Source organism: Lampetra fluviatilis, chromosome 73 (assembly GCF_964198595.1).
Source record: "Lampetra fluviatilis chromosome 73, kcLamFluv1.1, whole genome shotgun sequence".
Lineage (NCBI taxonomy): Eukaryota > Metazoa > Chordata > Hyperoartia > Petromyzontiformes > Petromyzontidae > Lampetra > Lampetra fluviatilis.
The window spans coordinates 2,785,910-2,799,985 of NC_136347.1; the positions used below are offsets into that span (position 1 = coordinate 2,785,910).

The window sequence follows — 14,076 nt, forward strand, 5'->3', positions numbered from 1 at the left end:
CCTGTTGCAGGCTACACGGGACATCTTTGTCTTTGGTCCAGGTGAATCATGTTGTCAGCGGTGCTTCTGCTGTTGCTGGCGAGCTCAGGTGAGTGAGAGGCTTCCACACACGCCGCAGATGCCTGTGCCAGGCTAGGTGCACGAGGTCACGGGACAGGCCCAGCAGGTGCCATGGGGTGACTGTTGTGCCAGGCTAGGTGCAGGAGGAGGAGGTCACGGGACAGACCCTGCAGGTGCCATGGGTTGACTGCTGTGCCAGGCTAGGTGCAGGAGGAGGTCACGGGACAGACCCTGCAGGTGCCATGGGTTGACTGCTGTGCCAGGCTAGGTGCAGGAGGAGGTCACGGGACAGACCCTGCAGGTGCCATGGGTTGACTGCTGTGCCAGGCTAGGTGCAGGAGGAGGTCACGTGGACAGACCCTGCAGGTGCCATGGGTTGACTGCTGTGCCAGGCTAGGTGCAGGAGGAGGAGGTCACGGGACAGACTCTGCAGGTGCCGTGGGTTGACTGCTGTGCCAGGCTAGGTGCAGGAGGAGGTCACGGGACAGACCCTGCAAGTGCCATGGGTTGACTGCTGTGCCAGGCTAGGTGCATGAGGTCACGGGACAGACCCTGCAGGTGCCGTGGGTTGACTGCTGTGCCAGGCTAGGTGCAGGAGGAGGTCACGGGACAGACCCTGCAGGTGCCATGGGTTGACTGCTGTGCCAGGCTAGGTGCAGGAGGAGGTCACGGGACAGACCCTGCAGGTGCCATGGGTTGACTGCTGTGCCAGGCTAGGTGCATGAGGAGGTCACGGGACAGACCCTGCAGGTGCCGTGGGTTGACTGCTGTGCCAGGCTAGGTGCAGGAAGAGGTCACGGGACAGACCCAGCAGGTGCCATGGGTTGACTGCTGTGCCAGGCTAGGTGCAGGAGGAGGAGGTCACGGGACAGACCCAGCAGGTGCCATGGGTTGACTGCTGTACCAGGCTAGGTGCAGGAGGAGGTCACGGGACAGACCCTACAGGTGCCATGGGTTGACTGCTGTGCCAGGCTAGGTGCAGGAGGAGGAGGTCACGGGACAGACCCTGCAGGTGCCATGGGTTGACTGCTGTGCCAAGCTAGGTGCAGGAGGAGGAGGTCACGGGACAGACTCTGCAGGTGCCGTGGGTTGACTGCTGTGCCAGGCTAGGTGCAGGAGGAGGTCACGGGACAGACCCTGCAAGTGCCATGGGTTGACTGCTGTGCCAGGCTAGGTGCATGAGGTCACGGGACAGACCCTGCAGGTGCCGTGGGTTGACTGCTGTGCCAGGCTAGGTGCAGGAGGAGGTCACGGGACAGACCCTGCAGGTGCCATGGGTTGACTGCTGTGCCAGGCTAGGTGCAGGAGGAGGTCACGGGACAGACCCTGCAAGTGCCATGGGTTGACTGCTGTGCCAGGCTAGGTGCATGAGGAGGTCACGGGACAGACCCTGCAGGTGCCGTGGGTTGACTGCTGTGCCAGGCTAGGTGCAGGAAGAGGTCACGGGACAGACCCAGCAGGTGCCATGGGTTGACTGCTGTGCCAGGCTAGGTGCAGGAGGAGGAGGTCACGGGACAGACCCAGCAGGTGCCATGGGTTGACTGCTGTACCAGGCTAGGTGCAGGAGGAGGTCACGGGACAGACCCTACAGGTGCCATGGGTTGACTGCTGTGCCAGGCTAGGTGCAGGAGGAGGAGGTCACGGGACAGACCCTGCAGGTGCCATGGGTTGACTGCTGTGCCAGGCTAGGTGCAGGAGGAGGAGGTCACGGGACAGACCCAGCAGGTGCCATGGGTTGACTGCTGTGCCAGGCTAGATGCATGCCGCTGTCTGAGTGTAAGAGCCACGTGATGTCGATGACGATGCTGATGACGATGCTGATGACGATGCTGATGACGATGTTGATGACGATGTCGATGACGATTTCGATGACGATGTCGATGACGATGGTGATGACGTTGCTGATGACGATGTTGATGACGATGTCGATGACGATTTCGATGACGATGGTGATGACGATGACGATGGTGATGACGATGCTGATGACGATTTCGATGACGATGTCGATGACGATGGTGATGACGATGACGATGGTGATGACGATGCTGATGACGATGGTGATGACGATGACGATGGTGATGACGATGACGATGCTGCATGCCCGTAGGTGTGAGGGCGTCTGGTTGCTATGGCAACGTGATGAACATCGACACCACGGGCGCCTCAGCGTCCACGGCGAGCCAGGACAACCTGAGCGTGACCGGTGAGAGCTCAAACACACACACACAGACACACACACACAGACACACACACAGACACACACACACAGACACACACAGACACACACAGACACCCGGCCGGGTACGGGTAGCTGGGTATCGGGTAGGGTACGGTTACAGGTAGGGTACGGGTACCCGTTTGCGACCCTGGTGCGGCCGGGTACGGGTCCGGGTAAGGAATCAAAACCCGTTTGCGACCTCTGCCCTCCTCCCCTCCCCCCCCCCACCACCACCACCGCCAGGGGTGGCTGCGTCCGAGAGGCTCGTGAACACCGACCTGAACCGTCTCAAGAACTACAAGAGCCGCATCGTGGACGGGGGCAACGCCAAGTGCGTCGACGCGGCCGTCATCGCCGCCATCATGTCGCGCGAGACGCGGGCCGGCAACGTCCTCGTCAACGGCTGGGGCGACGGCGGCAACGGATTCGGGCTCATGCAGGCAAGCTGCGGATGCAGGAGGAGGGAGGGAGCTGTGTGTGAAGGAGGGAGCTGTGTGTGATGGAGAGAGCTGTGTGTGAAGGAGAGAGCTGTGTGTGATGGAGAGAGCTGTGTGTGAAGGAGGGAGCTGTGTGTGATGGAGAGAGCTGTGTGTGAAGGAGGGAGCTGTGTGTGATGGAGAGAGCTGTGTGTGATGGAGAGAGCTGTGGATGAAGGAGGGAGCTGTGGATGGAGAGAGCTGTGGATGAAGGAGGGAGCTGTGGATGCAGGAGGAGGGAGGGAGCTGTGGATGGAGAGAGCTGTGGATGAAGGAGGGAGCTGTGGATGCAGGAGGAGGGAGGGAGCTGTGGATGGAGAGAGCTGTGGATGAAGGAGGGAGCTGTGTGTGATGGAGAGAGCTGTGTGTGAAGGAGAGAGCTGTGGATGAAGGAGGGAGCTGTGGATGAAGGAGGGAGCTGTGGATGAAGGAGGGAGCTGTGTGTGATGGAGAGAGCTGTGTGTGAAGGAGAGAGCTGTGGATGACGGAGAGAGCTGTGGATGAAGGAGGGAGCTGTGGATGAAGGAGGGAGCTGTGGATGAAGGAGGGAGCTGTGGATGAAGGAGGGAGCTGTGGATGAAGGAGGGAGCTGTGGATGAAGGAGGGAGCTGTGTGTGATGGAGAGAGCTGTGTGTGAAGGAGAGAGCTGTGGATGACGGAGAGAGCTGTGGATGAAGGAGGGAGCTGTGTGTGATGGAGAGAGCTGTGTGTGAAGGAGGGAGCTGTGGATGAAGGAGGGAGCTGTGGATGAAGGAGCTTTGTGAAGATGAGAGAGCTGTGAATGTTGAAGAGCTGTGGGTGATAAGGAGAGAGCTGCCGATGAAGGAGGGAGCCCTGTGGTTCAGATATTCAGACAAATATCTGAACTGGTCGTGGGCCTCCCCTAGGTTCACTCGGCCTCAACTACGTACCTGGAGATAAAGGCGGCCAGGCGTGGTGCTGGCCACCCACCCCCTCTGTGTTAACCTCAGTGCCGGTCGCCTTCATAGCTGCTGCTGCTGCTCATGAACAGCACTTGCCCCAACAGTCTGTTACAGGCTCCGTGGGGGATTATTGTCGTCTCTGTTTGTGCGTGGGTCTAGGTGGACAAGCGCTACCACACCCCTGTAGGCGCATGGGACAGCGTGGAGCACATAAAGCAGGCGACGGGCATCCTCATCGACATGATCAACTCCATCAAGAAGAAGTTCCCCAGCTGGACGCAAGACCAGCAGATGAAAGGTACTCGTATAGCAGCAGCAGCTGCAGCAAAAAGACAAAGATCCCCCGTGTAGCCTTAACAGACTGTAGGGGCAAGTGCCGTTCGTGAGCACCTATGAAGGCCGGCACGGCACACGAGGGGGTCGGTGGGTTGGTGGCCAGCACCACGCCCGGCCGCCTTTGTCTCCCCAGTGGCGATGTTCACTACTACACGCCGCTACACCAGCTACTCATTTGAGGCCGATTTGACCTAGGGGAGGCCCAGAACTGGTCCATTGGTGTTGGTGGCCGTGAGCGGGAATGGAAGTCGGTTTGCCGGGTTCACAGCGCAGCGCAGCGCTAACCTCTACTCCACTACGACTGCTCCCCACGAGCAAAGGCCGCCCACCTCCCTCGTGTGAGCTCCGCCGGACCTTCCTAGCAGAGGTCGCAACCGGGTACCCGATACCCGTACCCTACCCGATACCCGGCTACCCGTACCCGGCCGGGTACGGGTAGCCGTTTGCGACCCTGGTGCGGCCGGGTACGGGTAGACCGTGAGTCACTGGTGAGTAACCGTTTGTCACTCATTTCAGGTAGGGTACGGGTAGGGAACGGGTACCCGTACCCGGCTGGGTACGGGTACGGGTACCCATTTGCGACCCTGGTGCGGCCGGGTACGGGTAAGGAATCAAAACCCGTTTGCGACCTCTGCTTCCTAGGCGCTCAGCTCGTGAACGCCGCTCGCCCCAACACTCCGCCAAGGCTTGAATGGCGGGCGGGCGGGAGGGCAGTTGGGGGGGGAGATTGTTGTCTAAGCGTGGCCTACGTTGTGTCCGAACGCAGGGGGCATCTCGGCCTACAACGCGGGGCCCGGCAACGTGCAGTCGTACCCCAACATGGACATCGGCACGACGGGCAACGACTACGCCAACGACGTGGTCGCCAGGGCCAAGTGGCTCCGCTCCAACGGACACTTCTAGAAAGAAGAAGACCGCCCCCCCGTCCTGCCGCCCCATCCCGTGATCGCTCCGAAGAACCGCGCACGCACGCAGAGGGAGCGACGTGTGTTCCCCAGCAATCACACCCGCCACCACCTCGCTCCAGTTGCTATCTTACACAAGTTGCTTAACAACCCCCATTCTCGTCGTGGACACGTGACCCACCCAACGCAGCCTCCACCACTAGGCCCGAGTCCCAACCTCCATTTTGCTTAGCCCATCCTGCCAACAAAGACAAAGATACCCCCCCCCCCGTGTAGCCTTAACAGGCTGTAGGGGCAAGTGCTGTTAGCGAGTAGCACCTATGAAGACCGGCACGGCACACGAGGGGGTGGGTGGCCAGCACCACGCCCGGCCGCCTTTGTCTCCCCAGTGGCGATGTTTACACACCGCACCGGGTACTCGTTTGAGGCTGAGTCGACCTAGGGGAGGGCCATGACCGGTTCAGATAATCGTCACTGGTGGTGTTTGCCGTGAGCGGGAATCGAACCCGGGTCGCCGGGTTCGTAGCGCAGCGTAGCGCTAACCGCTACACTACCGCTCCCCAACCCTTGCACACACAGACACACACACAGACACACACACACAACAAAAACAACCGCCATTCGCCACTAAGTGGCGGTGACGTCACCACGACGCTTGTGCCAGGCCATGTGCACCTTGAGGCTACCACGTGAAGTGTCGAACGCCCGCTGGCAGGTCACGGGGCAGACCCAGCAGGTGCCACGGGTCGACTGACTGAGATGACCGGCTGATGCACCACCTGTGCCACATACTGTGCCAGGCTAGGTGCAGGTCACGGGACAGACCCAGCAGGTGCCACGGGTCGACTGACTGAGACACACAGACACACACACAGACACACACAGACACACACACAGACACACACATAGACACACACACACACGTGTTCCCCACCAATAACATCCTCATCTGCCGAAGCAGTCGAGACCCTAAGACGGACCTCCCCACCCTCTGCCACTTCAGCTGGAATAGGATGCAGCGTGGGCCCGATGGACGGGAATCAGCAGATCCATCTCCTGCCGCTTTGCGTGTAACCATCGCTCCCCCCCCCCCGTGACGCATGCGTAGTCGTAACAACCTCGGGTGCCTCTGTATCGTTGCTATCGAATAATAAATCAATCAGGAGGGGGCTCCTCTCCCCACACCAGCACCACCACTCTTCGTGTCTGCTTGCGTGTGGGAAGGGTTTGTGGTGTCGATGATATTTTTTTCTCAGATTTTTTTTGACCGCTTTGCTTTCTTGCGCTAAAACCGCGCCCGTCGAGACACACGCCACAACTGAGCTACTTATACAGTTGCACCTTCAGTTATCAAAGTGATGATGATGAGAGACACAAACTACAAATATACAGCAGCAGGCATTGTCAGGATTGAGATGGAACCCACGACCTCCTGCACACCAGGCGAGGAAGTTAACATCTCCCAGCCACCATGATGATGAGAGACGCAGACTCCAAATATACAGCAGCAGGTGTGGGGTGGTGGGGTGTGGGGGGGTGGGGTGGTGGTGGGGTGTGGGGGGGTGGGGTGGTGGTGGGGTGTGGGGGGGTGGGGTGGTGGTGGTGTGGTGGGGGTGGTGGTGGTGTGGTGGGGGTGGTGGTGGGTGTGGTGGGGGTGGGGGTGGTGGTGGTGGGGGTGGGGTGGTGGTGTGGTGGGATTTGGGTGGTGGTGGGGGTGGTGGGAGTGGTGGTAGGGGGTGGAGGAGTGGGGTGGTGGTGGGGGGTGGATATTTGTGAATATGTTTCTGTTCGAAATGTTGAGCGTACTTCCCAACATGCAACAAACTTGAAATTTGGCACGTGGGTAGCTTCCAGACTGTCCACAATGCAGCGTCACACAGTGTGGCTGCTGACGTCATCCCCCCCACCCTCCGTGTAGGCTGTATGTTAATCAAAGACAAGAATCCAAGTGTCAGGCGAAGCCGGGTAGTAAATCTCGTTTTAATCATAAAAAAAAACAAAATCACGTACACAGGCAGTGCTCGACTTACCAACGCCCCACACTTACGAGTGAGTGAGTCGGTGAGTGAGCGAGTGAGGAGGGTGAGTGGGTGGGTGGGTGAGTGAATTAGTGAACGGGTGAGTGAGTGGGTGAGTGGGTGGGTGGGTGAGTGGGTGGGTGAGTGGGTGGGTGGGTGAGTGGGTGGGTGGGTGAGTGAGTGAGTGAGTGAGTGGGTGAGTGAGTGAGTGAGTGAGTGAGTGAGTGAGTGGGTGAGTGGGTGGGTGAGTGGGTGGGTGAGTGGGTGGGTGGGTGAGTGGGTGAGTGGGTGAGTAAGTGGGTGGGTGAGTAAGTGGGTGGGTGAGTGGGTGAGTGAGTGGGTGAGTGAATTAGTGAACGGGTGAGTGAGTGGGTGGGTGGGTGGGTGGTGTGAGTGAGTGGGTGGGTGAGTGGGTGGGTGAGTGGGTGGGTAAGTGGGTGGGTGAGTAAGTGGGTGACTGGGTGAGTGAGTGGGTGAGTGAGTGGGTGGGTGAGTGGGTGAGTGGGTGAGTGAGTGGGTGAGTGGGTGAGTGAGTGAGTGGGTGAGTGGGTGGGTGAGTGGGTGAGTGAGTGGGTGAGTGAGTGGGTGAGTGGGTGGGTGAGTGAGTGGGTGGGTGAGTGGGTGAGTGGGTGAGTGAGTGGGTGAGTGGGTGAGTGAGTGGGTGAGTGGGTGAGTGAGTGGGTGGGTGAGTGGGTGAGTGAGTGGGTGGGTGAGTGAGTGAGTGAGTGGGTGAGTGAGTGAGTGAGTGGGTGAGTGGGTGAGTGGGTGAGTGAGTGGGTGAGTGGGTGAGTGAGTGGGTGAGTGAGTGAGAGGGTGAGTGGGTGAGTGAGTGAGTGGGTGAGTGGGTGACCAGGTCTCCCACCGTCCCCTTCCTCATGTGGGTGTCACCGCCTCGTCTCTCTCCGTTAGATATCGCGAACCGCTTTGGGACTGCATGGACAACAACATCAACAACATCCACAACCATAACATCAACAACAACATCAACAACAACATCAACAACATCCACAACCATAACATCAACAACAACATCAACAATATCCACAACCATAACAACATCAGTAGCGGTGAGTAGTGGTGAGTAGTGGTGAGTGAGTAGCGGTGAGTGAGTAGCGGTGAGTGAGTAGTGGTGAGTGAGCGGTGGTGAGTAGTGGTGAGTAGCGGTGAGTAGCGGTGAGTGAGTAGTGGTGAGTGAGAGTGGTGAGTGAGTAGTGGTGAGTAGCGGTGAGTGAGCGGTGGTGAGTAGTGGTGAGTAGCGGTGAGTAGCGGTGAGTGAGTAGTGGTGAGTGAGAGTGGTGAGTGAGTAGTGGTGAGTAGCGGTGAGTGAGCGGTGGTGAGTAGTGGTGAGTAGCGGTGAGTGAGTAGTGGTGAGTGAGTAGTGGTGAGTAGCGGTGAGCCTCACCACAGCGGAGCCACAGACACCTCGTCGACGCGTGAGCGGTGGATCTGGAACGAGGGCGTCACCCACTGTCCACAGGAGCAGCGCTCCCCTCTCCAGCTGAAGGCGCCCACCTTGCACACACACTTGGGGCACTGCAGCTGAGGTGGTGGTGGTGGTGGTGGTGGCGGTGGTGGTGGCGGCGGTGGCGGTAGTGGGGGAGGCGGGTGGAGGAGCGGATAAATAAATAATTATTGATCGATGTATTATTGATGCATCGATAACGACGCACACACACGCACACACACGCACACATGTACACACACATGTACACACACACACGTACACACACACACTTACACCCACGCACACACACATACACGCACACACGTACACACACACACAGACACACGCACACAGACACACACTTACCCACACGTACGTACACACACACGTACACACGTACACACACACGTACACACACACTTACACACCCACACTTACCCACACACACACACACGTACACACACGTACACACACGTACACACACGTACACACACGAACACACACACACGAGTGACCGTAATCCCCACACAACAGCCATCTACCGGCGCTTCCAAGACGCCCACGAGAGCCGCCTCCATCCAGCGGATCGGCTCCACGAAGAGCGACGTGCAGGCCCCGGGCACGCGGCCGCTGGGACCGCTGGGACCGGTGAGGCCGCTGGGATCGCTGGGACCGGTGCGGCCGCTGGGACCGCTGGGACCGGTGAGGCCGCTGGGACCGGTGGGACCGGTGAGGCCACTGGGACCGGTGGGACCGGTGGGGAAGGTGGAGGATGAGGAGGAGAAGGAGGAGTCGCCTGGCTCGTGAGCCAGAACGCTGGAGCCACGGAACAGGCAGCGCCTGGGGAGGGGAGGGAGATTTGTGAGTCTGTGTGTGTCTGTCTGTATGTGTGTACGTGGGTGTGTGTACGTGTGTACGTGTGTGTGTGTACGTGTGTGTGTCTGTACGTGTGTTTGTGTCTGTCTGTGTGTGTGTTTGTCTGTCTGTGTGTGTCTGTCTGTGTGTTTGTCTGTCTGTGTGTGTCTGTCTGTGTGTTTGTCTGTGTGTGTGTGTCTGTACGTGTGTTTGTGTGTGTGTGTCTGTACGTGTGTGTGTGTGTCTGTCTGTGTGTCTGTCTGTGTGTGTCTGTCTGTGTGTTTGTCTGTGTCTGTGTGTCTGTACTTGTGTGTGTCTGTACGTGGGCGAGTGTGTAACTTACATGGGTGTTGGCTTACTCTCTACAAGCAGCACTTGCCCCAACAGCCTGCTAGAGGCTACACGGGAGACCTTTGTCTGTGTCTACCTCCATAGGCGCTGCTGCTGCTACTCGCCGCTAACAGCACTTGCCCCTACGCCCTGCTAGAGGCTACACGGGGGACCTTTGTCTGTGTGGCAGAGGTCGCAACCGGGTACCCGATACCCGTACCCTACCCGATACCCGGCCGGGTACGGGTACCCGTTTGCGACCCTGGTGCGACCGGGTACGGGTAGGCCGTGAGTCACTGGTGAGTCACCGTGATTGTCACTCATTTCCCAACGTCTTGTCTCTTCTCACAATTCAAGTTCCTAGAATCAACCCACCCGCGCCTGCAACGTGGCTTCATCCCAGAGGTCGCAATCGGGTACCCGATACCCGATACCCGGCCGGGTACGGGTACGGCCGGGTACGGGTAGCCGTTTGCGACCCTGGTGTGGCCGGGTACGGGTACGGGTAAGGAATCAAAACCCGTTTGCGACCTCTGCTGTGTGGTGAACACCGCCGCTGGTGACGGGGAGACGGAAGCGGCTCACCGGCACCGGCGGCACCGGTAGAGCACAGCAGCGGCGGCGGCGGTGCCGTCCGTGTCGGTGCCGGCAGCAGCAGCAGCGCCGGCGAGTTGAGGGTCATCGACGAAGACCGCCGGGGGAAGGACCAGGCCTGGGACGCAGACACATCGATCACTCGCTCAGTCAGTCGCTCAGTCAGTCAGTTAGTCAGTTAGTCACTCGCTCAGTCAGTCGCTCAGTCAGTCAGTTAGTAAGTTAGTCACTCGCTCAGTCAGTCGCTCAGTCAGTCAGTTAGTCAGTTAGTCACTCGCTCAGTCACTCAGTTACTCAGTCACTTAGTCAGTCAGTCACTCAGTCAGTTACTCAGTCAGTCACTCACTCAGTCAGTTACTCAGTCACTCAGTCACTCAGTCAGTCACTCGCTCAGTCAGTCGCTCAGTCAGTCACTCAGTCAGTTACTCAGTCACTCAGTCAGTCACTCGCTCAGTCAGTCGCTCAGTCAGTCACTCACTCAGTCAGTCACTCAGTCAGTCGCTCAGTCGCTCACTCAGTCACTCAGCCAGTTACTCGCTCAGTCACTCACTCAGTCAGTTACTCAGTCAGTTACTCAGTCAGTCACTCGCTCAGTCAGTCACTCAGTCAGTCACTCAGTCAGTCACTCGCTCAGTCACTCGCTCACTCAGTCACTCAGTCAGTCACTCACTCAGTCACTCAGTCAATCACTCACGCTCGCTCGCTCACTCACGTTCACTCTGCATGAGTGAGTCTCTGTGTCTTTTTGCGTGGTGAGTCTCTGTGTGAGTGAGTCTCTGTGTGGTGAGTCTCTATGTGAGTGTGTCTCTGTGCCGTGAGTCTCTGTGTGTCTCTGAGTCTCTCTCACCCGTGGCGTCGCGAGTGACCCGCTGGAGCTCGTAGCGGCGCCGTGCGGCGCTATGAACTCTGTGTGAGTGAGTCTCTGTGTGTCTCTGTGTCTCTGTGTGTCTCTGTGTCTCTGTGTCTCTATGTGAGCGAGTCTCTGAGTGAGTCTCTGTGTGTCTCTGTGTCTCTGTGTGAGTGAGTCTCTGAGTGAGTTTCTGAGTGAGTCTCTGTGTGAGTGAGTCTCTGTGTGAGTGAGTCTCTGAGTGAGTGAGTCTCTGAGTGAGTGAGTCTCTGTGTGTCTCTGAGTCTCTCTCACCCGTGGCGTCGCGAGTGACCCGCTGGAGCTCGTAGCGGCGCCGTGCGGCGCTGTCGCCCTGCAGGCTGCAGCCCGCGTCCCCGTAGAGCCGCAGCTGCCGCTGGAAACCCGCGTTGACGCTGCGCACGGCGGAGAGGGAGACCACAGGCTGACTACAGCCAGAGCCTGGAGTGGAGTGGGTACTGGACTGGAGTGGATTGGAGTGGGCACTGGAGTGGACACTGGAGTGGAGTGGACACTGGAGTGGAGTGGACACTGGAGTGGAGTGGACACTGGAGTGGACTAGGCACTGGGCACTGGACTGGACTAGGCACTGGGCACTGGAGTGGACACTGGAGTGGAGTGGAGTGGACACTGGAGTGGAGTGGACACTGGAGTGGAGTGGACACTGGAGTGGAGTGGACACTGGAGTGGACTGGACTGGAGTGGACACTGGAGTGGAGTGGACACTGGAGTGGACTAGGCACTGGGCACTGGAGTGAAGTGGACACTGGAGTGGAGTGGACACTGGAGTGGACTAGGCACTGGGCACTGGAGTGAAGTGGACACTGGAGTGGAGTGGACACTGGAGTGGACTAGGCACTGGGCACTGGACTGGAGTGGACACTGGACTAGGCACTGGGCACTGGAGTGGAGTGGACACTGGAGTGGACTAGGCACTGGGCACTGGACTGGAGTGGACACTGGACTGGACTAGGCACTGGGCACTGGACTGGACACTGGACTGGACTAGGCACTGGGCACTGGAGTGGACACTGGAGTGGAGTGGACACTGGAGTGGACACTGGACTGGACTAGGCACTGGGCACTGGAGTGGAGTGGACACTGGAGTGTCCAGCATCATCGGGCGAATTGCCCGATGATGCTGGATGCAATTACCAGCGAAACGTCGTACTCAAATTGTAAATGTTGTGGTTTCACGCTTCAACACACCGGTGGGCTAAAGCAGTGAACTATTTGTCTTTTGTCAACGTGACACTTTTTTACTGATTGGCCGTGTCGGGTGGTGGAGGGTTACGACACATTTATAAATAACGCGATCTAAACCCAAAAATCGTTGATTATGAACAATATTGGTCGCGAAAGCCTATGTGTTAAACTGACTGGAGTGGACACTGGACTGGACTAGGCACTGGACTGGAGTGGACACTGGAGTGGACTAGGCACTGGGCACTGGAGTGGACACTGGAGTGGAGTGGACACTGGAGTGGACACTGGAGTGGACACTGGACTGGACTAGGCACTGGAGTGGACACTGGAGTGGAGTGGATACTGGAGTGGACACTGGACTGGACTAGGCACTGGAGTGGACTAGGCACTGGGCACTGGACACTGGAGTGGCCGTGCGGTGCGTCTGTCACCTGACGCTGGGCTTGAGGCTGCGTAGGCGAGTGTAGGCCTCGTCGAAGGACAGACGGAGATCCGCCATGAGGAAGGCCGTCACCACGGCGGCACTCCGGCTCACTCCGGCATGGCTGCAGGACATCACCAACATTAACATCGTCAACAACATCAACATCAGCAACATCACCACCATCAACATCACCACCATCACCATTACCACCATGACCACCATCACTACCAGCACCGCCATCATCAACATCACCAACATCACCACCATCACCAGCATCACCACCACCATCACCACCACCACCATCACCACCATCACAACCATCATCACTGCCGTCACCACGATCATCGCCATCATCACCATGACCCATACCAATACAACCGCCATTCCCCACTGACTGACGGTGACGTCACCACGGCGCCTGTGCCAGGCTAGGTGCACTTTGAGGCCACCACGTGAAGTGTCGGAGGCTCGCTGCTGACAGGAGGAGGTCACGTGACAGACCCAGCAGGTGCGGTGGGTTGACTGCTGTGCCAGGCTAGGTGCAGGTCACGGGACAGACCCAGCAGGTGCCACGGGTTGACTGCTGTGCCAGGCTAGGTGCAGGAGGAGGAGGTCACGGGACAGACCCAGCAGGTGCCATGGGTTGACTGACTGAGATGAGCGGTAGATGCACCACCACCTGTGACCGCCCCCCCCACCGTGCCAGGCTAGGTGCATCTTGAGGCTACTGGGGCAGTGCCAGGCTGGGTTCACCTTGAGGCTACTGGGCAGTGCCAGGCTAGGTGCACCTTGAGGCTACTGGTGGCAGTGCCAGGCTAGCTGCACCTTGAGGCTACTGGGCAGTGCCAGGCTAGGTGCAGGAGGAGGTCACGGGACAGACCCAGCAGGTGCCATGTGTTGGCTGACTGAGATGAGAGGTAGATGCACCACCATCTGTGACCGCATCCCCCCCCCCCCCCCCACTGTGCCAGGCTAGGTGCACGCCGAGCCCGCCGGCGCTCACCAGTGCACGAGCACGGCCCCGGCGTGCATGCCGGCGCGGACGAAGTGGAGGCAGGGGTCGAGCGCGGGCAGCAGGTCCCAGTCGGCGCTGTCTTCAGTGGCGCAGAACCTCACCAGCGGATGCTGACGCCGTGAGGCACTTGGGCTGATGTCACCGCCTCCACCACCTCCACCGTCTTCACTGCCTCCACCACCTCCACCGTCAACACCACCTCCACCACCACCACCATCTTCACCGCCAACACCACCTCCAACGCCACCACCACCACCTCCACCACCTCCAACGCCACCACCACCTCCACCACCACCACCACCGCCTTCTTCACTGCTGCCTCCACCACCTGCACCACCTCCACTGCCACCACCATCTTCACCACGTCCACCATCTTCACCGCCAACACCACCTCCAATGCCACCACC

The 14,076-nt window shown here is 58.9% G+C and overlaps 2 protein-coding genes across 2 annotated transcripts; one reads left to right on the forward strand and one right to left on the reverse strand.

Annotated features, from left to right (window-relative positions):
* On the forward strand, positions 1 to 5,146 carry LOC144953309 (lysozyme g-like). Its single transcript, XM_078883879.1, has 5 exons — positions 1 to 88; positions 2,168 to 2,263; positions 2,522 to 2,718; positions 3,837 to 3,975; positions 4,780 to 5,146. Exons 1-5 carry the CDS (start codon positions 49 to 51, stop codon positions 4,914 to 4,916), a joined length of 609 nt encoding a protein of 202 aa, XP_078740005.1. The 5' UTR covers positions 1 to 48; the 3' UTR covers positions 4,917 to 5,146.
* A 2,465-nt stretch (positions 5,147 to 7,611) lies between these two features.
* Positions 7,612 to 13,890, reverse strand: DUSP12 (dual specificity phosphatase 12). Its single transcript, XM_078883863.1, has 7 exons — positions 13,658 to 13,890; positions 12,662 to 12,775; positions 11,301 to 11,419; positions 10,151 to 10,277; positions 8,923 to 9,220; positions 8,339 to 8,475; positions 7,612 to 7,866 (listed from the first exon to the last, which is right to left on the reverse strand). Exons 1-7 carry the CDS (start codon positions 13,684 to 13,686, stop codon positions 7,842 to 7,844), a joined length of 849 nt encoding a protein of 282 aa, XP_078739989.1. The 5' UTR covers positions 13,687 to 13,890; the 3' UTR covers positions 7,612 to 7,841.
* Positions 13,891 to 14,076: the final 186 nt, after the last annotated feature.